General features: G+C 37.2%; 1 protein-coding gene across 2 annotated transcripts in view; it reads right to left on the bottom strand.

Annotated features, from left to right (window-relative positions):
* Positions 1–27,009, bottom strand: part of pstpip2 (proline-serine-threonine phosphatase interacting protein 2) — a 29,717-nt gene extending 2,708 nt beyond the window's left edge. Inside the window, exons 1-14 of one of the 2 annotated variants that reach the window (XM_034312904.2) lie at positions 26,854–27,009; positions 21,643–21,743; positions 19,485–19,559; positions 17,457–17,491; positions 17,220–17,326; positions 16,150–16,212; positions 9,692–9,790; positions 6,730–6,775; positions 5,293–5,372; positions 3,938–4,036; positions 536–632; positions 355–427; positions 208–242; positions 13–100 (exon numbers count right to left, since the gene is read on the bottom strand). In XM_034312904.2, the coding sequence (XP_034168795.1) occupies positions 45–100; positions 208–242; positions 355–427; positions 536–632; positions 3,938–4,036; positions 5,293–5,372; positions 6,730–6,775; positions 9,692–9,790; positions 16,150–16,212; positions 17,220–17,326; positions 17,457–17,491; positions 19,485–19,559; positions 21,643–21,743; positions 26,854–26,886 (999 nt within the window). In that variant the 5' untranslated portion in view covers positions 26,887–27,009 and the 3' untranslated portion in view covers positions 13–44. The remainder of the gene's footprint in view (positions 1–12; positions 101–207; positions 243–354; positions 428–535; positions 633–3,937; positions 4,037–5,292; positions 5,373–6,729; positions 6,776–9,691; positions 9,791–16,149; positions 16,213–17,219; positions 17,327–17,456; positions 17,492–19,484; positions 19,560–21,642; positions 21,744–26,853) is intronic. The other variant, XM_034312905.2, reaches the window with a different exon arrangement.
* Positions 27,010–27,879: the final 870 nt, after the last annotated feature.

The raw sequence follows: 27,879 nt of genomic DNA, 5'->3' as shown, positions 1-27,879 counted from the left end.
ACCATTGATTACCTGCACTTGCGTCCTCACCTGCTTCCTGCTTGTTAGTATCGAATTACACTGTATCCTGGATCATTTATAGTCGAATACACCACATCACCTAGGAAAATATGAATATTATGCTGTAAATTAACATATCATACCGTGTAAAAGTAAAACATAATCCAGCATTTGGATAAAAACTACGAAAACGTGTATTTTTCAGACCTTCTGTGTTTGGCAGTGGAGGCGCGGCTCCTCTCCTAAAGCAGAACACAAACACACACATTTCAATTGTTTATTCATTATTAAGACCAATTCAGTTTATAGGTAAAGAGGAAAGCAGCTTAATAACAGGAAGTGACGCCGACACACCTGGTGACGGACGGCGGCTGTCTGCTTGGCACTGTTCTCTGATTGCTGTAGAAATTCTCGTACGGTACAGAAGCTGTGGGCCAATCAGAGGCGAGATTGTTACTATCGTTACTTCGATGATAATACCCACGCTCACCATATTACTTGAGAAAATTGTGTGTTTGGGCAGTGTGTGCATCACCTGGAGGTTTGTCTCCAGTCCTCCTCAGGTTGACGAAGTGCTCGATGTCCTCCTGAATGTCACACTGCTCCAGAGACTTCCTCACTTCCTCATAGAGCTGCAGTGAAATTGTCAACCACCCACCCACCCACACACACACACACACACACACACACACACACACACCAAAGAAACACAGGCTAACATTACATATTCAGTATCTTAATAACACGTAGACAAACTGTGCATCAGCAGGCTCTGAGTTGATGTCACAAAAGCACACTATATTCTTATATCATACGTTGTAAGGCAGTAAAGATGAAATCGATATCTTCTGTTTTGCACTAAACGGAAATGAGAGTTTGCTGCACAGAATCTCTTCAACTGTCAGAACAGCCTTTACAGGATTGACTGTGTTTTACAAGCATTTCCTTGATGTTCTGCCCTTTAGCTGTGACAAGGAATTCTTGCAGAGTGTATCACATGGCCTGTTCTGCTGAACCGACATGTCTACACTGCTACTCTCACTATTTACACACATTGCATAATCCCGCCTGTACTTTGCCTGTTCATGCCTAATGTTACTCACAAATGAGTGACAAATAAAAGGAAATAGTTCTGGCTCTGTTGTGCCCTTGAGGGCTATTTATTTTTCAGGATTTTTGCTCCAGTAAAACGTCACTGCCAATCAATACAATGTTATTCTGACTGATCACCTTTATCATGTGATGAAACATTTCTATCCTGATGGGAGTGGTCTCTTCGAGGATTACTCTGCCCCCATCCACAGGGCACGAGGGCTCACTGAATGGTTTAATGAGGATGAAAATGATATAAATAATATGCTAATGCCTTCACACACACCACCCAAAACCCAACTGACCACCTATGGGGGATTTTGAAGCGACGTGCTAGACAATGCTCTCTACCACCATAATCAAAACACCAACTAGAATCATGCTCATCACTCCAGTACAGTTCCAGAGACTGGTAGAATTTGTGCCAGAGGAGCACTGAAGCTGTTCTGACAGCTCTTGATGGCTTAAAACATTATTAACACAACTGATGTCCTTTGACTGCATTGTTGTTTTCTACCCCTGTGCTTTCTATATTTGTCCGATACAACGCTGTTACTTCCTGTCTTCCTGTCAGTGCAATTCTCTGTTCACATGCTTTCAACATGCCCACGCAAATTTCTGTACCAGACAGGTACTGGCAAATGAACTGATTTCAAATTATGTTTTACAGTTTTTTCAATGGGCATGATGGCTTTTCTTTTTATACTCAAGAAAAAAGGCCTCCTTTACGAGAAATTAACTGGCACCAAGGCCATGCCTCCATTATGAGGACTGACTGGCACCAAGGCCTCCTTTATGGGGACTGACTGGAATGAAGGCCATGCCTCTTTTACAGAGAGTTAGTTTGCACCAAAGCCACGCCTTCTTTATGGGTACTGACTGGCACCAAAGCAATGACTTCCTTATGGGGACTGACTGGCACCAAGGCCACACTTCCTTTACAGTGACTGAAATGCAGCAAGTCCATACTTTCTCTACAGGGACTGACAGGCACCAAGGCCACAGTTCTGTCGCTCTGACGGAGAGGCACCTAGGCCATACATTCATACGGGGACTGACAGGCACCAAGGCCACACCTCCTTTACAAGGACTGACAGTCAAAGAGTCCACACCTTTTTACAGGAACTGACTAGAACCAAGACTACACTTCCTTTACAGGGACTGATTGGCACCAAGGCCACACCTTTATAGGGAATGACAGGCACAAAGGCCATGACTTCTCTACAGGCAACTAACGGGCAAAAGGGGCAATGTCTGTACAGGGTCTTACTGGGATCAAGGCCAGGCCTCCTTTACAAGGACTAACTGGCACCAAGTCCACACCTCATTTAGAGAGACTGACTAGCACCAAGACTACATTTACTTTATGGGACTGACAGGAAACAAAGGACACGTCTCTCTTACAGGGATTGACAGGCAACAAGAGCAACCCTCCATTGCTGGTACTAACAGGCACTAAGGCCATGCCTTCTTTATGGGGAATAGCTGGTATTAAGGACACGCCTCCATTATGGGGATTGGATGGCATCACGGTCATGCCTTCTTTATGCGGACTGACAGGCAAAGATGACTTTTTATTTTTTACCATTTCTAAGTAATAGTATACTCACAATGAAAGAAGTGTGCATGTGATGCTGTTTACTAGCAGGAAAGAGAAACTTCCATTTAGTCACATCACTAAATAGCTTTCTGTCCCACACGCTGTTCTGAGATATAAATAATGAGAAGATTAAGTGTGACTTTTAGCGTTTAGAATGTGTCTGTGGTTAAGTGCATCACTTCGCCATGCTTGCTGTGCATGATCACAAAATCTGAAGGCCCTTCGTATTGCCAGCTAGTGTCAGTGTGTACTACATTGTTGAAGTAAAGTGCACAGGATGTTGAGACATTTCCTGTGTTTGGAAGATTTGTGTTATCTTCTAAACCATTGTTCTATTCTGTATACACCAGCTCACAGACTCATGCCTAAAGACTGACTAGTGTGTCATTGATTGACACCGGGGACAGGAAGAGGTCCTGACCACCCAGAAAGCAGCACAGTTATGCTCGGCCTTTTCAGGGCAGCTGTGGTATTTTCAAGATTCAAACTTGCAATTTTATTTCAATAAAATTAAACTTTAGAAATCTGCAACACTTGGAACCTTGTGGTTTTTGCCCTCAACCCAGTTACGCTCATTATATTGTAAAATTACAGCCGCAGATTTTTTTTTCTGTCTGAGAAAAAAAACACTTTGATTTTGTGGCTTTGATTTCACTTTGAGCACACTGGACTTTTTTTTCCTTTCACCACCTTCAAGAGAGTTTTCAAGAGGTCAGTTTTCTTTATGTAGTTTTTTATACTTCTGTACAAATTTCAGTATGAGCACAAATTGACTATAGAGACACCAATTTAAAAAAATCGAATTATCACACAGCTCTTTTCCCTTTTTGGTGCATCATGGAGCTACATTTTTTGCTAGCTCATGCACTAACCAATGCCATTGTACATTTATCCACTGCTGTAAAAGCAGATGCTTTGTACTACATATGTATTACACTGCAATCCTGTTTTGAGTAGAGCGTGTGACAGATGAGGAAGTTTTTGATTTCCTGTTGATAGCGATACAGGAGCCAGGCAGGTCTGAGCTGGATGAGGAATAGTGTGAAGAGCAAGAGGACATGGTAGACATTCTCAGTGGTTGTATGAGGTGTTTGTTGAACCAATGTTTGATATTTTTGTGCCAAGGAATGAATTTAGTCAACGCTTTGAGAAAGACAGCTACAGCATTGCACTGCACATTACTGAATAATACGATAGCACATTAAAAGTTTTCATGGTTATATTTAAAATTCGGTATAGTGTTACCTCATCGCTGGTCACACACTGCTGCGAGAGCTGGTTCAGGTGAGTCCACACGACGTTCCGCAACACACTGATCCTCTCCACTTCTTGTTTCTCGAATATCTAAACTCAGATACAGAAAACTGAATTAATATTCATAACTGTGACTTCATAGTTATACCACAATACTATTGAATTTCCGAATGTAATTACTGAGAATATGTTAACGCTCTATAACAGCAGCTCTGACAGTTCCAGCTGTAATTGAATTAACATATTTATATGAATGAGCTCACTCTAATATGTTGTCGTTTCTATAGTAACAGCTCATTCACCGGAACTTGTAGGGTAGATGATCGAAGTCTAATAATAAACCGATTAAAACATGCTGTTATTTACCAAAGAATAATAAGAATAAAAGTATAACCATTTATATCATGAAGTTTTCTGTAAGGAGACTTTGATTTAACATTTATGGAAGGAGTCTCCAGTGTCAGTGCTTTGTAACAGTCAGTAAGCTTTCCACCATGAGGAAGCCTTCAGGACAGCGGACTTTGCGCTTTCTGGTTTCTTGGTAAAATGACAAGTTGCGTGTTTTTTTTTTTTTTTTTTTTGTCGTGTTAACCTCAGGAGAGAGAGAAAAAACAGAAGAGAGAGAACAACTGTTTATAGCTAGTGTACTGTAAATGAAAACAGGAACTTCTTTCATGGTATTAATTAGGGCTCAGCGATACGACTATATAATATCGATAGTGTGATAAATTATGATATTGTAGGTATCATGATTTTTAAAATATTAAAAAAATATTAAAAATTAAAAAAAAAAAAAAAAACAATTACAATCTCTGAAAGCAGATTTGATAAAGTTTTTTACTGTTTTCACTATTTTAAATTGTAAGATGTCACTTTTTTTTGTACAGATTTTTACAAAGATTTTCCTGCTTTTCAGTGTTAATTTATTATTGGAGACATTAAATAACAGATCATGAAACACAGTTTTTACAGGTTTATTTTTAAATGTAACACTACTGTATTTTGTTGCCATATATAATGATGCATATCATGTATCTCAGAAATATTTTGAAATAGGGTGATATGATATTTTTGTCACATTACCCGACCCCTACTATGAATGGATAAAAAATATGATCTGTCATTCTTTAATACTTAAAAACTGTAATCACTGGCAAATTGCTGTGGTATAAGAGGAGGAAAACACTTCAGGATGTGCTGTTATAGGAAAATAATCAACCTCAGGGTGCTAACAGTAACTCTGTTTCATGTCAGGCTGCCCATCACACCATCCTGTTTTGTGTGTGTGTGTGTGTGTGTGTGTGTGTGTGTTTATGTTTGTGACCATGTGCGTCTGTGGTTCTCACCTCACATGCTTTTACATGCTCATTCAGCCATTCCTCTCGCATCTTTCCCAGTGCAAGCACGTTCTGGTTATAAACTCTGTCTGTATGAGACACACCTAAGATTACACTCCAGCACTGTGTACGTACATGTGTATAGACATTTATTACATTTGTTACATTTATAAAGATGCTAATACAGAAGGGTGGACAAACTAAAGGGAAAACAGTGACTCTTATGCTGTGGGGGCGTTTATTTATTGATTTTCTGGCATGGTTTGGATCCCCGTCACTGCAAATCAGTACTGTGGTTCTCCTGGCTGATAACCTTTATCCCGTGATGAAACATTACTATCCTGATGGGCGTGGTCTCTTCCATGATGACCCCGCCCCCATCCACAGGGCACAAGAGTTCACTGGATTCATGAGGCTGAAAATAGTGTAAAACATTTGCTGTGGCCTTGACTTTCACCAGATCTCTGAGGGAACATTTTTGGAAGAACATTCAAGAGTTCATCCCTCTAGTATAGTACCAGAGACTAGCAGAATCAATGCCAAGGGCTAGCTGTTCTGGCAGCTTCTGGTGGCCTGAAACCTTACTAACACACGTTACGGTGTTTTTTTTCCTTTAATTTGTCACCAGTCTGCATGTAGATACTCAAAAGTTTTGACACCTTGCCACTATGACATACGACTTGGAGTATTAAAGAATTTTATACTTAAGATATTTAGATACATTTTATGTTTTACATTCTTCAGAAGAGCCTCTGTTTTTTCCCCAATAGTCCCGATGACATTTTCTAATTTTCTCATGCTTTTGTTAATAATACATCCAGTCCATTAAATGTTTGTAAATATTGGACTCATCTACTTGATATCTACTACGCACACCACATTATCCATCTATCCATCCATTTTCTGTACTGCTTATCCTACACGGGATCGTGGGGAGCCTGGAGCCTATCCCAGGGGACTTGAGGCACAAGGCGGGGGACACCATGGACCAGGTGCCAGTACATCGCAGTGCACAATCGCACACACACTCACACACTACAGACAATTTAGAGATGCCAGTGAGTCTACAACGCATGTCTTTGGACTGGGGGTGGAAACATATCTATGGCATATATATATATATATATATATATATATATATATATATATATATATATATATATATATATATATAATGTGTGTGTGTGTATATTTACAAATGAATTTACCGACATAAATTTATGATTTGTGTGTGTATGTGACATATATATATATATATATATATATATATATATATGTAAATATACATACATATACACATATACACACAGTATATATACATAATGAATGAAATACATTACAAATACAAATGAATTTACACACATCGATTTATTTCCATACAAGAGATGTGCGTATGTGCTTATCTACATCTAGCTGTCAATGTAAATAATTTGTAAATGAGCTCACCTGCTTCCTCTGCTGACTGTTTGGCTTGCTGTGCTTTGGCGTAGAGCTGGCAGGAGAAAGACGTAAGAACGTAAGAAGGAAAGAAACAAAGTGAGAAAGAATGAAAGAAAGCAAGAGATTGACATCAAGCCTCTACGCAGGCTCTGCGCTGCTCTTCACTCACTCAACTTTTCCTATGATTCAAAAACAAACTACACTTCTGCAGTACCAGTCTTTTCTCGTCAACCCCCCCCCCCCCCCCCTCTTGCAGAGCTCAAACTGATGTTTGCATTGTCAGTGCTCATGCTCTTTACAATCTAACAGAACTGATGGTCATAAGCGATTCAAGAGAGCGAGACATGATGGTTTGAGGAATGTACAGGTTTTTAGTTATTCAAGATAATTTATTAAATTTCGAGTTTAAATAAGTAAAAATTCTTCAGTTTGTTTACACTGACATGGCACATAAAATGTAATACTGTAAGGAAAATACAGGCTTATACATGCAAGACAGTGGTAGATGATTATTTTTAAACTGTACGATTCTTTTTACAAGATTCTTTTTAAATTATTACTTTTCACACTATATGAGATGAAATAAAATCTTGTTAGAATTCTTCCAAAAATTCTGCCAATATTTTATTGGTATCTACTTCTTATATGAAATTCTTGCTCTTATTTATGAAGCCCATATTCCAGGCAAATACCTTCTACGACTTTCTCAAAGTGTCATGAATGTGCTGTTAGTAAAACTTGAAGGATATGGAAAAAAAAATACAGAAACACAGTGTCTGTCATCTCATCATGCTAACTGTAATGATTGTTGTTCTTTCTTCCACGTAAAGCCAAAGCTGCATAAAACCTTCAATATCATCTTATGCATTTTGACATAAGCCTATCATAAATTCTTCAGCATTGCCTTATATTTAAAATATTTATGCAATGTGTGTTTTATGTAAGTACGCGTCAAATAAAGCGCTACCGAAAATTACTACGTTCTGCTTACGTCATCAAGTCAGCGTGGATCGAGTCGCATAAACACAAACATTCTTCAAAGTGAGCTTGAGGGAATAAAGATATTTATTTTCAGTGTATTAGCATTTTATTTTATGGTTTGGCATTGCCGATGCTGTATTTATAGCTGTCCCAATAGCTCAAGAGAGATTTTAATCAAAATATTTCTGACACTGTCAAAAGTTTGTCGTCACAGTGGCACTAAATCAACTCTTCTTTTAGTAGGCGTGGCCTATGTGCCTATCAGTCCCAATGAAGTAGGCGTGGCCTCTATTTCGGTCAGTCTGGGCTTCCCAGACCAGGAAACATTTTATGTGCTCTGAATGTTAATGTAATCATTTCCTCCTTAGCACACAAGAGCCATTTTACACAGCAAAAAACTAACTAACTAACTAACTAACTAACTAAATAAATCATTAAACCAGAGTGTGGACAACAAAAAGAGTGTAAGAGCTTCTTCTCAGTGCTCTGTGTGAGAGTGTTTTTTTTTTCCCTCCGTGTAAGGTTATTTAGCTTTACTTAGCTTCAGGTAGCCAAAATAAGACTTACATTGTATTACTGCAACCAGAGTTGCTCTGGGAGGTTCATACAATCAAGAACTTACCACTGGCATGAGTAATGAAGAAGATGCTAGTCAGATACTGAGTAGTTGATTTTAAAGTTGAAAGAATTTGACCTAGATGACATGAGTCGTAGTGAAACTGTCAGGCCTTGGCCTCTGACCACATTATTGTATTGCATTACACCAAAACAGTGAAATTTTCACTCTTTTTCATCTATATTTTAGTGTAGTCCACTTTTCTTGACTTGGCTAACGCATGATAACATTTTGGCCACTTGAAGCTAAACTGAAGTTAAAGGAATGAGAATGTTTCTGAGAATGAAAGCTGACAGTACGGTGTGAAGACACTCGATCCGCTCACCCAGAGCGCTGACAGGAAGTGTGAGTTTTGGCGTGTGTTTCCATTCTAGCGCTTCAGTCAACCTACACCATTACAGCACTCTTTATCCGTCCACACTGAGAGCTAATCATGAAACATTTTTTGTGTTTTGTGGTGTGGTGTGAAATTATACTAGCATGTGATTTTTGTTTTTCCCAAGCATGCAAAAACAGAGATGTACAGAAACTGAGTGGATACACTTTTTTTCTTAAGCTCCAAACACAACACTGAGTTTCTTACTGCATTATCACATGCTAAACATCAACTTGATTCCAAATTTTTTCATACATTACCAAAATTTTTCATACATTTAATTTTTTAAACTACATTAAAAAACGGCATGTGTAAACAACAGTGCTGTGTTTTTGTAGCAATTAAATTTCAGTAAAAAAAAAAAAATTATGATAAATATAAATAAAAATATGCAAGATTTAGGAATATTTAATAATTTTTCAGCCTTTCATTTTTAGACTGAATCACCTTAAACAAGCAAAGAAAAATAAAAGCAATGAAAACAATTAATAAATAATAATAAAACAAAAAATTTAATGTCTGAAGTAATTATTTTATAAAGTAGTAACAGTAAAAATAATCTGTAATATGCTTTATGCCAGGGCTGCGTGATATGACAATAAAATTTTGATATGAATAAATGATGCCACAATATGCTTTTCTGGGATATTGCGATATCTTTTTTGTATTATTAATTTTTATTTTTTTTATAATTACAAAACTATTAGACTTAAACTGTTAGGCAGCTGTTAAAATCATCCTCCCGTACTTTATGTTCAGTAAGCATAAAATAACTATGTGAAAATAAAAAAAAATTATGTTTAATTATTAAAAATTAAAAATTGTGTAATAATTACAGGAAAATAATTATGTGAAATAGTTCGCCAGCTAGTTAACTGCTAATAAACTATTTCTATCTTCAAGGCTATCTACACTATATTGCAATAAAATTGTTAACTGCATTAAAATCTTGAGCATTTCTCATGATATCTCGCAGTTTTGGTATCATTACATACCTTCTCCTGCTGTTTGGCGTTGCTGGTGGTGGCGTTTCGGTTCATCGTCTGCTCTGCGTCTTCTTTATCACGACACTTCTGCTCATAGGTCTTCTTAGTCTGGAACACACACATACATGCTAGTTAGCAAGAGTGATATTCTGAGGTTTACGTCTCTAGAGTCACTGGAGTTACAAGTCTAATGTAGCTAACAAGTAATGGAAACCTATCTTACGCTTCTCTTTTCAAAAAAGAAATACCTGCCCAAATCATCATACACTTGGTTCAAATATCATCAAGCTTCATAATTTCACTGTTAAATAACCTACATTTTTTGTAAAACAGCATGGACAGTACTTCTTTAAAGTCAAAATGGAACTACATTATCATCTATCACAGTCATCTATATACATTATCATCTCATATAACTAGGTGGTCCTCATTAACTTCTATAAACAAATAAATAACCTCAAGTGACAACAAATAACACAACAGATTTCAATATGTTGTCATTTCCTCCCAAAAAGTAAACCAACATTCAGAAACCAGGTGGGAAAAATAAGTACACAGAGGCCTGTAGGTCACATGATGTAGCTCTTGGGTTTTCTTTATATCTCTGATATATCTCTGTCTGACCTTGGACTGAATTTGCTGGGATGCCCCACCTGGGAAGACTGTCAACTGTCTTGAAGGCTCTCCATTTGTAAACATCAAATCACTGTAGAATTTCAAATTGTTTGGAGATGGCCTTATAACCCTTCCCAGATTGATGAGAAGCAACAGCTGCTTCTCTGAGGTCATGGCTGAAGTTCTGTTTCCTTGGCATGATGTAGACACACACCTGAGTGTCCCATAACACCAATCTGCCAAAGGTTCTGCTTTTGTAGAGGTAGTCACACTTCTTGATGATTATTATTTCTTTGTTTATAGAAGTTGGTGAGGACCTCCCAATTGTTATTTAAGCCCTGATAAATAAAAACATAGAATTGAAGGAGGGTGTACTTTCTTTTTCCCATGACTATATATCACAGTGTTGAATTCTTGAATCTGGTTTAATTAATCTGATTTAATTGCTTTTCTGGTCAGACTAATAGGTGTTGATTAATTTTCTATAACAGCAGCTCAACTCATTCAGGTACAGCGAGCACTCCACACAAACTGATTAAAAACATATATAATTGTTGATAGGTGATGTTTTCCTAAAATGATTATTTTGCATTTTTGGAAGGATTCTAAAGTGTCTAAAGTGTTAGTGCTTTTTGTAACAGTCAGAGGTAAAGCTGCAAGCATTCCGAAATGGGGAAAATCTTCAGGGTGGAGACTTTCCACTTCGTGGTTTTTCTGTAACATGACACGCTGCATTTATTTTCCTTAATAACTTCAAGAGAAGAAAAATAAAATGACTGTTGACAACTGCTATAACATAAGTGATAACAGTCAGGGATTTGTAGAGGTGGCAGATGCAAGTGCAGATTTAATTTATATAAAGGTGCCAAGCAAATAACCAAGAAACATTGAAAACAAGAATCTTAAACCAGAACAGGAGATACAAGACAAAACATGCAGACTAAGAACGAGACTATGGTACACCCAGCAACACACAAACACGACAACAGATGCTAAAACACAGGGACTTATATAATGGTGCTAATCAGGGTGAGACAAGACACAGGTGGGAATGATTGAAAACATGTGATGTGCTGGGGCTGATGGGAAGTGTAGTTTGGTGCCCCTTTGGTCCCTTTGGTGCCCCTATCTTAACAGAGCCCCTATGACAGAGGGGTCCTGGATAATCATGCGAGAAGTCTCAATGCTGATAAGGGCCCTTAGGTGGACGAAGTTTCTCAGGAGCGATACCCTTAGCGTAGCCAGAAGGAGGTGCGATGTCCTCCACAAGGCAGTGAGACAGAGTGATCTCTTCCGCATGGCTAAGAGGTGGTGCGGAATCCAATGCAGAGCACGAGAACGAAACCACGGCCACCATGAAGCCACTGGGTGAGCAAAGTCCAAGGCTGATCGATGTTCTCCATGAAGCCAGAGGGGGGAGAACGGGACTATGATACACCCGACAACACACAAGCACAACAACACCAGACACTTGACAACCAGACGCTAAAACACAGGGACTTATATAATGGTGCTAATCAGGGTGAGACAAGACACAGGTGGAAGTGATTGAAAACATGTGACATGCTGGGGCTGATGGGAAGTGGCGCCATCATGGCAATAACATTACATGTAATGAATGAAATGTTTTGGGGCATGTTGTTATTGTAAAAGTCAATAACTATAAAAGTAGCTCTTTTTTGTATAGATGATTATTTTCCTTTAACAGCACACCTCCAAGAAGTCTCGTAGCTCCAGTGCAACTAAAGAAGCAAACAGCGTACAGGTCTTAAGTGTTCTACTACAACACTGCTGTATGCTTGCTTTCTGGCAGAACAGGTCCGGGGAAAAAAATCCATGCACGTGCGACATAAAGTGGGAAATTGCTTAGCAACAGTTAACCACTTATCAGGATCTGATAGTGAAAGTTGATGAAACGGGAACACACACAGACACACAGAGGGAAAAGAAAATGTCCTGTAATAAAGGTTCATGTTTTATGACAGCACTTTTGTTCCTCTTGCAAGCCATCATAACTGGAGTAACTATGATCGGGTGTTCCTGCAAATATAGATATATACAGCATGCCCTTACCATAACCCTGGCCAAATGATTTCACTCTTGCAGTAAAGACATTTATTACTCTTTTTGATTACAAATAACAAATAACACAGTTTATGCTAGGTTAGCTTTAGCACAGAACGTTCAATATATTTCAAATTAACATGAACATTTTCTAAATTGTTTTAAAGATCTATTTCAAAACACAAGCTCTATGGTGAGGACATCCAGAAAATAAAATATAAAAATATAATATTTAGCTTTTTTTTTTTTTTTGAAACTGAACCTAGATTGAGTTCCACACTTGCTAACTTATGTTTCCATGGAAAAAAATTTGTCACATAGATTTACGGTAAGGATGTATAAAAGTAATAATAATATTAAATGACTGATCAGCAATAATACTTATTGAAATATTTTTATTTAACATTTATTCAATGCTGGCTCAATGGTAATAATTTCATTTTATAATTTTATAACTGATTTTTAAGTGTGGGACATGAACCAAACTGGCATTTTGACATAAAATATGCTTCGTAAATTGCAATAAATAATAAATATGAAATAACCATTAAATAATTATCATACTAATAAACTATTTTCTATACTTTGCACTAAAAAGTTTAACCTAAACATGCCTGTAGTTGATTATACACCTGATTATAAATAATACACACAAAAAAAATACATTAATACAAAGAGAAAATGAGATGAGTATAATAAAATTGGATAGAATAATTAAAAAAAAAAAAAGCTTCTAGTATCAACTCATATTCAAGCAGTTATTCCAAACTGATAAAAAAATCTGCTTTATCTTTTCAGGTTAAATTTCAGAAACAATAGTTATGTCCAAAACAGAAAGCAGCCTTGTGGAGTCAGAAGTCAGTTCCTATGTCTGAAAAGGCGCACTACCCCATTCCCTAGCAAATACCAAGTGCATTGTGGGAGTTCTGCATTTCCTACGTCAGGGATTTTCAAGCATTTCGCAGTTAAAGACCACTTTAATTGACAAAAAAGTGGACTCCTTCAGTCGATACAGATGTATTTTATGAACTTAATCTTTAATAATAATATTTTGGCCATTTTGGAGACATTGAGCTTTTTAATTTCTGAACTTTTCACTCAGAGAGCACAATTTTTTTAAAATCAAAATTGTCTCTAGATTCAAGTTTATTTCCTACTTGTTTTGAGAGTTACTGAGTTTTGGATTAAACCTATTCGATTCAAGTGACAAGTCAAACAGACTAAAACCTATAAGAACTCAACAATAAATATAACTTCCATAATGGTGGGTTGTGCAGCATAATGCGAACTCTTTTCTAACATGATTTTAAATTAATGGTACTCTTAATGTGGTCTATTTGTGTTAATGTGAGACTGAAAAACATTGTCTGCCAAACGCTGTTAATATAGTAAATGTCATTGTAAATGCTGATATCTGAGAAATAAGTGTACTGAATATATCTATATAAAATCTCAACTGGCCTTGATGTTTTGGATTGTATTAAAATAAGCAAGCCAGTTTGTGACTTCCTTTTCATCACTGTGTAAATGAGCTGCAGATATTCACTTCCTCTTCAGTTCCCACACAAGATATGCAGCACAGAGCTGGTCTGTCATGTATATTCAGGCGGAGTGAACACGTGCCCTCTCAGTTTTTATGAACTCTAATAGTTCATTTAAAAAAATACATCAATCTCTATTCAACAATTCACTAGCAACAGCATTGCTACACAACTAAATAAATCATTTAAATGCTGAACTGGTCATTCAGGGTATTTTTTTTTCACCAGTTCACCATTTCACAGCCTAAGGCATGATCTAGCATTAAAAAAAAACCCAGTCTATCCACAAAATTAGCATTATTAGAAACAGTTTAACCCACAACCTAGCATTACAGTCATTAGGCTAACCAAGCATTAGCGTAGTAAACAAGCTAACTGAGTAGTAATTAAGCTAAACACACACACAAATAGCTTCAATAAACTGTTTATAACTCAATTAACTTAATTAATTAATACAAATGAAGGCTTCTAAAAGTTAAAACAAAACTGATGTTGTGTGAGCATGTCAGCTAGCTATGGACCTGCTATTCATGCTAGCTGGCTAAAGCACACTCCACTTGTAAAATCACTTCAGTTGTAACAGGGTATGCTAGTTATACTACAGCTTTAGTTACTTTATGGCAAAATGAGCATAATTTTAATGATTTTACAAGTGGATTGTCATTTAGCCAGCTAGCAACCAATCTGCTATTCTTGCTAGCCGGCTACAGGACAGTCCACTGGTAACATCATTACAGTTATGACAGGATATGCTAGTTGTACTACAGCTTCAGTTAATATATGTGGCAAAGCATGGAATAAAAATGAGTATGGTGTCCCAGTACAGACTGCGGATGGTTCACATAAACAGTTTAAAAAAACGTCATTGTTAATATGGTGGCGTTTTCTGTTAGGGGATGTTTATTTATATATAGCGTTTATGGAAGGAGTCTCCAGTGTCAGTGCTTAGTAAGTCTCGGAGGTTTTCAGACACAGGAAAGTCTTCATGACAGAGGATTTGGCTGTTTTTTCAGTTTTTTGGTAACATGAAAAACCGCATTTATCTCTTAATTTTTTTGTCATATTAATCATTTGTATGATTAATGCCTTTTGTGTGTGTGTAAATGGACTCTGGTCTGTGTGTGTATGTATGTGTGTATGTGTGTGTTTGGACATGGAAGTGTGCTGAGCAGGATGTGGACTTTGGTATGTGTGTCTTGATGTGGAAGGACCCCTGAGTGAGGGGTTGCAAGCTTGTGCTTCTGTCTTTCAAACCAGTATATAAACTGGTCGTCTGTCTCAGTGGGCAGAGATGAGTGGAGGTATACTGTGTGTGTATCACTTGTCTCTCCAGCTGTATAATTGCAATAAAGCTCGAATTATTGGCATAGATCTGGCCTTTCCTAATATTCATTTATTAAATTTATTCCACAGCAACGTCCTGGACCACAAAGCTAAAACAAGTCAATGTGTCAATATTTAAGTATATATCCTGTATTGTAATTCTGTCACAGGAAATAATGTGGATGGTGAAGACGTCAAAGCTCATGTTATAGCAGTGTACAGCAGAAAATGCTCCCTTACAAGTGAATATGGAGAAATGTATATAATATTTCTTATTAAGAGATTATTATAAATCTAATATAAAATTATTCAGCCTGCTTTTAGAGGCTGTTCACATTTCAAGCTTAAAGAAAAAGTAACTTTGCTTCTTTCTAGAAATAAATGCTTAAAAATTGAAAAAAAAAAAAACATCTGCCAATTGAACAAGAAGTGGAGATTAAGTTTAATAATCAGATCTGGTTATAGGAAATAGTAGATATATTTGACTATATTCAAAATAATTGCACTTGCTAAGATGTAAATTAAGATGTCATACTTTTCATTTCAATTTTTTGCATTAAATTTAACATTTCATAGGACTTTTACAACATAAGGGGTTGTTTGTTGAATAGAGTCTCGATTTTACATGAAAATGAAAAGATGAAAGAGTTAATATATTGTCAAACACACTTCTCTATATATGACCCAGTGTATGCTGATATTTCCCCTAAAGTGCCGATCACATGCCATTTCATTTCATTCACATCACAGAGGCCTCCTGTTCTCATCTTCTACATTCCTGTTCCTGCATTCTTACACACACTTGCTATTTTCCCAGAAGTGCACATCTCTTCTGCACGTTCTTAATGTTTCCTACTTCCTGGTTTTACACACCACCCTCACAGCTCCACCCTGTCCAATGAATAAACAAAGGGAAACTTTTACCTCCATGGTTTTCTTGTACTGTATCGCTTTCTGTTTGTGCAGCACATCCATCTGCTGCTCCACCTGCAAACACACACATCTACAATAAGACCCTAATTTAAAGTTGTTTTAATATAATGAATTTTAGCAAAGCTTAACTTCTTAGATTCACTGACAACCATCATGTCTGAGAGTTAAACTGTGTTTTTTTAGTCACAAATAATCATGCTGTTGGAGTCGACAAATTGATGCTGATACTGTGTGGGTTGAATATGTAAGGAATAAAACACTTCAGGACATGCTGTTATAGGAAAATAATCAACAACAATGTTAGTGTGATAAAGTGGAGTTTATGCTACTACCCCAAAGTTGAATATTTTCCTTTAACAGTATGTCACAACTTATCTTATTCCTTTTATATCACAGGAAATTAGCAACATTAACAAATTTATATTTATTAATAAATGACATGTTGTACTTTTTAAAAAAAATCTTTTCTTTATCACGTTCTTAACTTTTTTTTTTAGTTACACTTAATGTTGTGGAACGTCCACAAAACTGGTTAGTTCCTGTTATTACTTATGTTATAGCTGCTATAAATAGTTGTTCCTTCATCGTCCTTCCTTTTTTTCTCTCTTTTGAAGTTAATAAGATTAAGAAAACCTCAGCTTGTCATGATACCGAGAAACGTGAAAATTTCCCAAAATGGAAAACTTAAAGTTACAGCTTTACCGCTGACTGTTACAAAGTGCTGACACTGGAGACTCCTTCCATACAGGTTACATAAACATCTCCCTTACAGAAAACTTCAGTGTATCAACAACTATACGTTTTTTTAAAAATCAGTTCATCTGGCACGTTCTTAATATGAATCGCTGTGACTTAGCTGTTGCTATAGAAACGATAATGTATTTGAACCAGTACATTAATATAAGCATTGAAGCCGGAACTACAGTCAGAGCTGCTGTTATAGGAAATGAATCAACACCTTGATGACTGAGCAATCAGATTTGAAAATTCAACAGAATATAGTATTATTTCCATATAATTAGGTGTGTGTGTGTGTGTGTGTGTGTGATATTTGGCTTTACCCTCTTTCTTGCTTCTTTCTGTTTTTCTCTGAACTCCTCTAACTTTTTGGCTTCATCCCTCATGGCCTGGGCCAGATGCAAGTGAGACATACTCACCTGTTCAGTTTCTGTAAAACACACACACACACATACCCACAAACACACACACACACGGCCACAGTTTCATCACAAGGGGAAAGACTATCAAACAGTCTGGTAGTTTACTAAGTTTCACAATTTTCACAGCTCCTTACTTACGCAGTTTGAAAACATCAAGTGATCGCTTCAGCGTGCTAAAAATAAACAAGAATTACCAGAGAGTCAGTTCGTGTGTGATGAGAAAGAATGTGAAAACAAAATGAATCTACATGAATAAGAAAAAGCCAAATTACAGGTTTAAAGCAAATGGAAACCTTACAAATTACAATGCAACTCCACAATATAAGAGAAGAAAAATATAAAGTCACATCAACTCTAATTAAAAATGATAAACCATCTCTATAAGAATATTTTTTAAATAATATTAATAATAATAATAATAGAATAATATAATTGTGTGTGTTGAATATTACTATTTACACCACAGAACTGTTAAATTCTCCATTCTTTTTTTATACCATAAACCACATCCATATTGCAATGCATTCTGGGTAAGTTCAGCTCCTGAAGTCAACAGTGATGTCGACTCAACCCATTATCTAATGGTCATCTAATGAGCGGATAAGGTAATGGAGCTGTCTTCAGGATGGTAACAGATATCCAACCAAGAGGAAATGGACAGAGGAAGTCAACGAGTGTGCATCAAAAATGAGTATTGGAACAAGGCCATGCCATTAAATCTGCTCATTCAGCCTCTTGCACTCATATCGAGTGTTACTAGAGACCATCTCAATGCTGCAAAAGGATCTAAATGATCTTTTAAATGTAGGAACATAAGAACGGCGAATGATGTACAGTCAATTCCCTATCAACTATCAAGAGATTTTATTTAATCTGTTATTAAATACTAGGGCTGTAGGACTTGAGTCCAGTCTCGAGATGTTTTCTGGACTGACCTGGACCTGTTTTTGACTTACTGGCACTTGCTCTTAGACCCTTTAGTCTTGGGCATTGGTCTCGCTACATATGATTTTAGTCTTAACCAAACGTTTGTACATATAATGTTTAACAAGAAGTAATTCCTTCTCCTGGAAAACAGCCTCATCACTGGCGCAATGCATAAACAAAGGCATCTATTTGAAGTAAAGGCTTGGCCTCGATAAAGGATTTGACTTTTTTCTTCTCAAGCTTGACTTGATCTCACTTTGGACTCGATTTTGACTTGGCCTCAACCCCCTTAAAACTCGCTCTTAACTCGATCTCTGCTAGTTCTGCTGGTCTTGGATGACGGTGGCCCTGTCTACAGCTGCCAAATCATTACTTAATATTCAAGGATCCTTAATGCAGCACTGACACACATCCAGTGATTAGCTGTGTGACAAATCCTCACGCTGAACTGAAATCTATCTGAATTGTTGTGACACCATATACTGTACTTCATCAAAATCAACATCACTAAGTGACAACTCAGTGGTGGCGAGTTCACAAAAAATGTCATTTAAAAATTTTTTAAAAACATTTTTCAAGGTTGACAGCATAGTGAATATAAAACGTCCACACACCCCTGTTAAAACTGTTTTTTTTTTGGGATCTAAAAAATTCAACCAAGATAAATCATGTCAAACCTTTTTCTGCCTTTAATGTGATATAGCAGCCAACAAGATTCAAGTGAAAAACAAAGGGGAAAAAATAATAAAAAATATATATAAAAAAAACAACAAAAACTGCATTAAAGGTGGAAAAAAGATCAGACATGATTAATTTAATCACAAAAACAGGAGTGTGTAGACTCCAGCTTTGATAAAATAAGAAAACTGATTAAAGTAGGTGACACCTTTGAAAAATACTTAACGTGATTAAAATGATAGTGTTGTTATATAGTGCTTAAAATAGATTTTATTTATTTAGAGTCATTATAAACGTCCCTACAGTCGATGCTTAGCATCCTAATCTTCATCGCACGAACCAGAAGACTGTAAGTGGGTCCTAGGAGAAATGATTCTGGTGGGGATTTAATGGTTCAGTGAACATATTGTTAATAAAACATGTACTAGTTCACAAACTGCTGTAGTATAAGAAGAATTAAACATGCTGCTATAGGAAAATAATCACTCCGCTTCCCGTCCTGCAATAACAACACGGCCTGTCATGTTTTATTCCTAACATTATTAATGCTGTGTCTCTTACTTCATTTCATTGTGGCCGCACACCTTCTTGGACAAACCCAGCAGCTCCTTCGCATATTTCTCCTCAATTGAAGCTCTAAAAACGTAGAAGATTAAAATGTTGCCAGTGGTTAAAGTTGCAATGTTAAATTCCTTAAATTCAACTGATCAGCTCTGTGCATGACATGAATTTCAAGCATTCAGGATTTCAAATCAAAAAAGTTGTTTCTCACAACTAAGCTGAGGGAACTTACATTTTAGGTTTAGTTTGCAACGTGACTCGGGTTAGTTCTGCATTTTATACGTGCAATAAAATAAGACTGCAGCTCACTCAGCTACTTTCACTTTCTTCCCCAAAGCCAGCAGTGGTCACTTTGGATGTCCAGCCTATGTGACTGAGTTGAAAATAAATCCAGGATTATGTAATTCTGAGCGATATCTGGCATTCTAACATTTGTTTGGCATTGTGTGGTTTAAACCAATGGGCAAGAGGAAATAAGTCCACGGCTGATGAGCACTACTGAGATATCAGCTATGCAGAAGTGACATATCTGCTTAGGTTTTAATACAATTAGCATCAGTTCCACAGATGAGTTTAGTTCAGTTCTGTCTGCCATGTTTACTGTCTGCGCTGTGGTTGGGTGAAAATGATGCTCTATTCTGTACACGTACTGCATTCGGAACGGGACAGAGAGTTCATCTCACGGGCACACCTAACACCCTAAAATACCTCTTACACAGGAAGCCTTGTAGGTAGGGGAAGTGATGACATTCTGAACTTTTATTTCATAATAATAAAATAAGTTTAATTTACATAGCACCCTTCTTATGCCCAAAGTCACTTTACAAATTTGGAAAAAAGAAAACACACGAACAGTGATTGAAGTTCAAGGGTGTTGCTGTTCACAGTCCCACTGAGAGAGAGAGAAAGAAGGAAAGAAAGAAAGAAAGAAAGAAAGAAATGTGCAATATAAATCTACAATGTAATGGCAGTTAAGTGTGAAAGTTTGAAAAAGAAAGAAAGAAAGAGCTGTGTAATATAAATTTACATGTAATGTAAATGCAGTTTTGAAGGCAGTTAATGGCAGTTAAGTGCAAAAGAAAGAAAGAAAAATAAAGTGTGAAAAAAGAAAGAAAGAAAGAAAGAAGGCTCCAATATAATAGAAATGTACGACATAAATGCAGTTTTGAAGGCTGTTAACATGTTTGATGATTAGAATTTATAATTTCCAGTTTATCTAATAAAAGTGTGTGTGCACTGCTTCCATTACAGTTCGGTGCAAAGTGCAAAGTTTCAAAAAAGGAAGGAAAGAAAGTACATGCAAAAGTGCGAAGGAGCGAAAGAAAGAAAGAAAAATAAAGTGTGGAAAAAGAAAGAAAAAGTGCGAAAGTGTGAAAGTGTGAAAGAAAGAAAGAAAGAAAGAAAAAGAAAGAAAGTGTGAAAGAAAGAAAAATAAAGTGTGAAAGAAAGAAAGAAAGAAAGAAAGCAAGCTCCAATATAATAGAAATGTACGACATAAATGCAGTTTTGAAGGCTGTTAACATGTTTGATGATTAGAATTTATAATTTCCAGTTTATCTAATAAACGTGTGTGTGCACTTCTTCCGTTACAGTTCGGTCTGCAGCAGCAGGGAATCGCAGCCGTATCAGCAGTTTAAAAAAATAAACAGACAAAAATATTACTGAATGCATTGACTGTTAGAAGTGAGAAACAGGATGTTCTGAGCTAAAAGCGAGAGAGTGTCTCAGTAAAGAACAGATGATGGCGTTGACATGAGACCGCAGAACGTCCAGCTGATATCTCTCTGACCACGGTAACATGCAGAAATGTTGATACTCTGACACCGACCTAAACCACACCCTTAAAAATGGTTACAGGCTACAGGAAGTGAGAAATGAGCTAGATAACAGAAGATCTCAGTTCATTTCACTCAATGGCCCTTCTTTATGTTATTAAATAATGGCCTTTTATACCAGAAGTAGTGCACTCCATGTCTGACAGTGCATCATTTTCACTTCCTGTCTCCGTAATCTACATAACTACACTATATAGGATATAAAATAATGACTGCCTGACACTGTCCTGTACTGTTTGTCACGTTGAAAACATTTCTGCTTGTCCCATACAAGCACACGACATAGTGTAAGGAATGTCTAAGTGTCCATTTTTATTCCTCACCTGGCTTTCATGAAGTCTTCGATCTCTTTGCACGTCCTCTTGCCATCATTGAGGTGCTGGAGGATGGCATCATAGCCCCCAGTGCTGGTCAGCTCATTGTTCTGTCCACGTTATGTGTGAAAAAGATTGCATCACTTTCTCTTACACTTCATTTTATAAAAACACCTGCTCATTCATGCAATCAGCGAATCATGTGGCAGTAGTGCAGTGCATAAAATCACGCAGATACAGATCAAGAGTTTCAGTTAGACCATCTTTAAAAAGTTGCCTGGTCTTTTTCCTGTCACGCTTCTTCACCTGTCACGTTTCAGTGATCCTGAGCCTACTGTAGAATCAGATTCCTGTTCTTGGCTGAATGGACTGGAACCTGATGTAGTCTTCTGCAGTTGTAGCTCATCCACCCCAAGGTTTGACATGTTGTGTGTTTTGAGATGCTTTTCTGCTCATCACGCTTATAAAGAGTGGTTATTTGAGTTACTGTAGCCTTCCTGTCAGCTCAAACCAGTCTGGCCTGGAAGTTCCTCTGACGTCTCTCATCAACATCTCTCATTGGATGTTTTTTGTTTTTCGCACCATTCTGTGTAAAACTAGACAACTGGTATGTGGGGAAAATCCCAGGAGAACATTAACTGAAGCTCTTACCCTGTATCTGTATGCTTTTATGTGTTATTGGCTAATAGCATAATTGCATGAATGAGCAGCACTAAAAATAATAATCACAGATTTTTAGCACAATATTGAAATCATTTATTAGGATTATTCGTCTAATTTCATTCCACTTCATTTTATATTCATATTCATTTTATATGTATTCATTATAATCTCTCATATGCAAAAACTTTACATCTTTAAGTCATCTTATGAATGCACTCTTCAAATTTACATAAATGTAAATATCATTTGGCTTGGACGGTGTGATGAAATGGAGTTACTGTTACCACCCGGAAGCCGATTATTTTCCTATAACAGCATAAAGTGTTTTATTCTTCTATTACCACAGCAATTTGTCAATGTTTAGGATTTTTATAATTGATTAAAGAATGACGCACTGGAGACTCTTTCCATAAATGTTAAATAAACATCTCCTTAAATAAAGCTTCACCATTTTCTTTGTTTAATAAAAATGTTTAAAAATCCTTTTATTATTAGCGAATTAATTTAATCCTGTGATTTGTCTTGCAGACAGAATTACTGTCAGAGCTGCTGTTATAGAAAATGAATCAAAATGAATCCAAACCAACATTAATCCGACCAATCTGAGTCGAGTATTCAATATTACATTTTTTTCTCCCAAGCACGTAGCTTTCATTTAGAATGGCGTCTAGCGATTAATGGTGTAATGGTGGAGATGTTTGGGTCTTTTTTAGGTTCCTGGATACCATCATCCGTCTTTCAAGTGGAAGGACAAGAGCAACATATTAAGAAAAGCCTAGATGAGACGTTTCTCTCGGAGCCAGCTTCAGAAATGTGATGTGAATAGGACATTTACGATACAGCAACACGGCACATTCGAGCCAGCAGTTAGAGAACGCTAGTGTGCACACTGCCTCTATAATTATCTGATGCAAATTTTTGCACATTACCTCTATACACACCAGCAGAATGGAAAGATATGCAAATACGTTTGCAGATATGCCACATTAAGCAGGCAAGAGGTTCACCATCTCATGCAGAACATCTTAAACCTTCACCTATTAAGCTCCCTTAAGCTCACCAATATACAGACATGTGACAAATGAAAGGGAAAACCAATATCTGGTGTGTTATTCAGGTTTTGGGGTCTTTGGTATTGATTCTACTAGTCTCTGGAACTGTCCTGATGACGATGATGATGATGATGACGATGGAGGTGGAGAACGCTGTCTAACACGTGGCTTCAAAATCAATTAGCTTGAGATGAGCTGAGAGTGAAGACCACGGCATATGATTTACAACATTTTCATCAGTGAGACCTCGTGCCCTGGGGGAAGGGGCGGGGTCATCCCAGAAGAGACCACTCCCATCAGGATAAAAAAGTTTCATCATAGGATAAACGAGATTAGTCAGAAGAACTGCAGTTTCCTTTAAGAAGGCAACTAGATCCAAACCACGCCAGTAAGATAAATAAATGCTCCCACGCATAACAGTGCCACTGTTTTTTCCTTTAATTTGTCACACCGTCTGTATGCATATACAGTATTTTATAAATGTTGCATTGATTGTTCGTGTTTTATGTATATCAGTATCTGGGACTCAAGCTGTACAATCTCATAGCTGCTTAATTAATTGAAGAAAAATCACAATCACAACTAAAATGCTAACATAACTAAAAATCAGCATATCATATTAATGTTGTTATAATGTTATAGTGGTTCCACACAGTAAACCGTATCACCTACAAATCACTAAAAGCAGCCCTGAGACAAAAACGAATGAGTACAAACACTGAATTATCTAAAAACAATAGCCTTTTAGTTCCAAAAGGAAATAAATGACTTCAATTAAAATAATAAACTGAGTAGAAATTGAAGACATACACTACCAATCCAGGTTTGGACACACCGACTCGTCCAAAAGACATTATTAACACTAAAAAAACCCATAATTATTCAGTGACCAAAAAAAGTGTCAAATAAATAAAAAATTATTTTAGATTTTTAAAATTCTTAACAGTAGCTCTCATAAATCTTTGCACAATCTTCACCCAGAAGGCTTTTCTTAAACTTCTCCATAATAAATAACCCAAGCGCCTCACTGCTTCCCCTAAATGAAAATGATTTGTTCGGGTGGGAAACTATTTCATTTGAATTATAACAGCGCTGTCGAATTCTCAAATCTGTTAGATGAATTTTCTATAACAGCAGCTCCGACAGTAGATCCAGCTGTATATTATATAAATGCACTCGTTCTAATAAGTTATCATTTCTATAGTAACAACTTACACAGGGACCTGATGTGACGAGAGCTTTGGGCTAATAATAAACAGATTTTTAAAAACATGCTGTTATTTAACAAAAAAATACAGAACTGTCGATATGGTGTGAGAAGATGTTCATTTCACGTTTATGGAAGGAGTCCCCAGTGTTTTGTGGTTTCTCTGTAGCGTGACAAGCTTTCGATAAAATGAAAATTAAAAACAAAAAAAACCCCAAAAAACCCTCTTTAACTTCAAGAGAGGAAAAGAGAGAGGTTGTTGAGGGAAGTTGTTAAGTTATGTTGCTATAATGGAAATAAGTATGTTGTTCTTTAATTAAGAAAAAAATGTAATCATTGGCAGATTGCTGTGCTTTAAGAGGAACAAAACATGAATAAAATAATCAACTTCAGGGCATCACACCACCCGATTGCTAATTACGCTGCTATAACAGCACATCCCATCATTCAGTTCAATTCAATTCAACTTTATTTGTATGGCGCTTTTTAACAATGGACGTTACGTCCATCAGGGTTTATTCCTTACATAAAAAAACTACTTACATTTTGTTTAAGAAATCAATTCATAACTTGGGCATTAATTTCACCATTTCATACGTTTGTCTTAGAAACTAATTTCAACCATAAGTCTATATCAAAATGCCATGTTGGTTAAGACATTAGGGTTTTGACTTGTAGTGTATATGGCACATCTAGCACCACTTAAAGTAGCGTAGTTAGTGACTCTATGTTCCAATATTGCACTGAGGCATCCTTACTGACTTCCCCTAATGACTCATCAGTATTAATGACTAGTGTTACTTCACTTCAGCAATAAGAACAATGTATGGATGGTGGAACAATGGAGGTCTTCAAGCCCAAAGTTAATGTAGAACTTGTTTCGTGTTACTGTCTATGTGGCGTTTCGCACGTTCTCCTCGTGTTTCTGTAGGTTTGGTCTGGGTTCTCTCTGGTTTCCTCCGAGCTCAAAAAAAAAAAAAAAAAAAAAAAAAAAAACCCTGAAAAAAAAAATGGACCCTAAGCGTCAATCAGTGTGTGAATGTATGCATTGGTGCCCTCACGCCCAATGTTCCTCGGGATCGGAACCTCCAGATAACCACCATAAAGTGCTGCCTAAAGATAAATGACTGACTGAATGAAATATTTTATACTATAAAACATTCAACTTTTTCTCCACAAGCTTCATTCACTTTTTTTTTTTTTTTTAAAAAAAGAAAGGGGGAATTGTGTCAGACTGCAGCACCTTACGGACAAGTCTATAATGATGTCGACTTGCTCTGTCATCTACCAAACTTCACTTAAACTGAAAAAGTAACAGGACGTCAGGAACGTTAAAATGACATTTACCTAAGGGGAAGTGAAGAGGGGAAGTCAAGGGACGTGTTAAAGCATCAAAACACTTAAAGAAGCCACCCCAGAAATAACATTATAGCCTGTGCCTTGAATAATGTAGTCCCAAATTTAGACCATGTAAAAAAAACACCCACACACACACACACACACCAAAAAACCTTAGATCTTAGATATATTAAAATAGCTTTTAAAAAAACACGTGACATCAAGTAACTATGAAAGTGTTCACAGTGAAACTATGTGGACTATGCAGGCCGACAATTTATAACATTAAGTGTTACAAAATGAAATAAATAGTCCTCAGTGGAAATCTTCCACCTCCAACTTCTGACTTTCCGACTATCATTATCCAGGGAAGTGTCTGGCAAGTCCTGTAATTTCTCCACCCAGACATAATCATAGCCTCAAGCCACAAGTGTGAGGATTAAGTGTGTGACACAATGAGAGTTCAGAAGGAATGAAAAACACTTTCTATAAGAGATGACAAGTCTAGCCGGGATACAGGGTGCATGTGTGGAATGGGATAATGATCAGGATGAACAGTAATAACCATGCTTATTCAGGAAATTACATCCCTAAACAGATTGGGATTAAATACACACTCTGAGCTAGGTTTGAGTAAGACCAAGGAGTTGAAGGAGTTTTGAGTTGGTATGTTGGAGTTATAAAGTCTGATCATATCAAAGCTCCATAAAGTGTACGTGGCAACATTTTTCCCTTTAAGGAGAAGCACGAGCTTGTTTGGAGATTTCACTCTGACACTTCTTGGCTGTTTAATCCAAATTGAGGAAGTTGCCCCAAGAAATAAATAAACTTAGTGCAAATACACAGGCTGCTCTAATAAAAACGCTGATCAGCTCACACACTAAGAGAGACATCAGAGATACTTTCAGAACTTATCTCATATAACAGGCCAGATTAAGTGTCCAGTCAAGCAGTTCTTACCCAGAAGTTGTCCTTAAAGTGCAGCTCCCTCATGGTGATGGTCTGGACTGAGTGAACTGCTGATGACTTTCACACTGTTATTAAGCAGCACAGCACGGAGGAAGCGCGGGACGCGTCTCAAACCAGCAGCTAGTTCCTACTTCCGGGAGTGCACTAGCTTACAGCGCGGCACGCTCACAATGCGCATGTGCACACCGTGCGCGCGTGGATTTTATTACTTTACACCACTACCCAATCTGTAATCTGACCCATTTTATGACACTACACAGGATTTTATGATACTTAGTAATGCAAACTGCCAATGTGAAATATTAAAACTAACGGGCTCCCTGGTTCTACTAACAGGTTACTAACAGGTTCTCCAGTTTCCTCCAGGTTCTCCGGTTTTCTCCAGGTTCTCTGGTTTCCTCCAGGTTTTCCGGTTTCCTCCAGATTATCCAGTTTCCTCCAGGTTCTCCGGTTTCCTCCAGGTTTTCCGGTTTCCTCCAGGTTCTCCGGTTTCCTCCAGGTTCTCCGGTTTCCTCCAGGTTCTCCAGTTTTCTCCAGGTTCTCCGGTTTCCTCCAGGTTCTCCAATTTCTACCAGGTTCTCCTGTTTCCTCCAGGTTCTCCAGTTTTCTCCAGTTTTCTCCAGGTTCTCCAGTTTCCTCCAGGTTCTCCAGTTTTCTCCAGGTTCTCTGGTTTCCTCCAGGTTCTCCAATTTCTACCAGGTTCTCGGGTTTCCTCCAGGTTCTCCAGTTTTCTCCAGGTTCTCCAGTTTCCTCCAGGTTCTCTGGGTTCCTCCCATTTGCCAACAAATTTGGTTTGATGAATTTGTATGCCCCTATGTGTAAAGGAGGACTGTGTGAAAATGTGTCTGCAGTGTTGCCAAATTCTTTTCAGAGGAAAGTAGCTATAACACCCTCAAACATTCACTAGTTGATGACTTCTATTCAATAGTGATCAGTGATTTGTCATTGGGAACAATGGTGATCAGTGATTAATAGTGGAAATAATGGTGATCAGTGATTGGTAGTTGGGAACAGTGG

This window comes from Pangasianodon hypophthalmus, chromosome 17, assembly GCF_027358585.1.
Source record: "Pangasianodon hypophthalmus isolate fPanHyp1 chromosome 17, fPanHyp1.pri, whole genome shotgun sequence".
Classification (NCBI taxonomy): domain Eukaryota; kingdom Metazoa; phylum Chordata; class Actinopteri; order Siluriformes; family Pangasiidae; genus Pangasianodon; species Pangasianodon hypophthalmus.
This window is presented reverse-complemented; position numbering and strand designations above follow the sequence as displayed.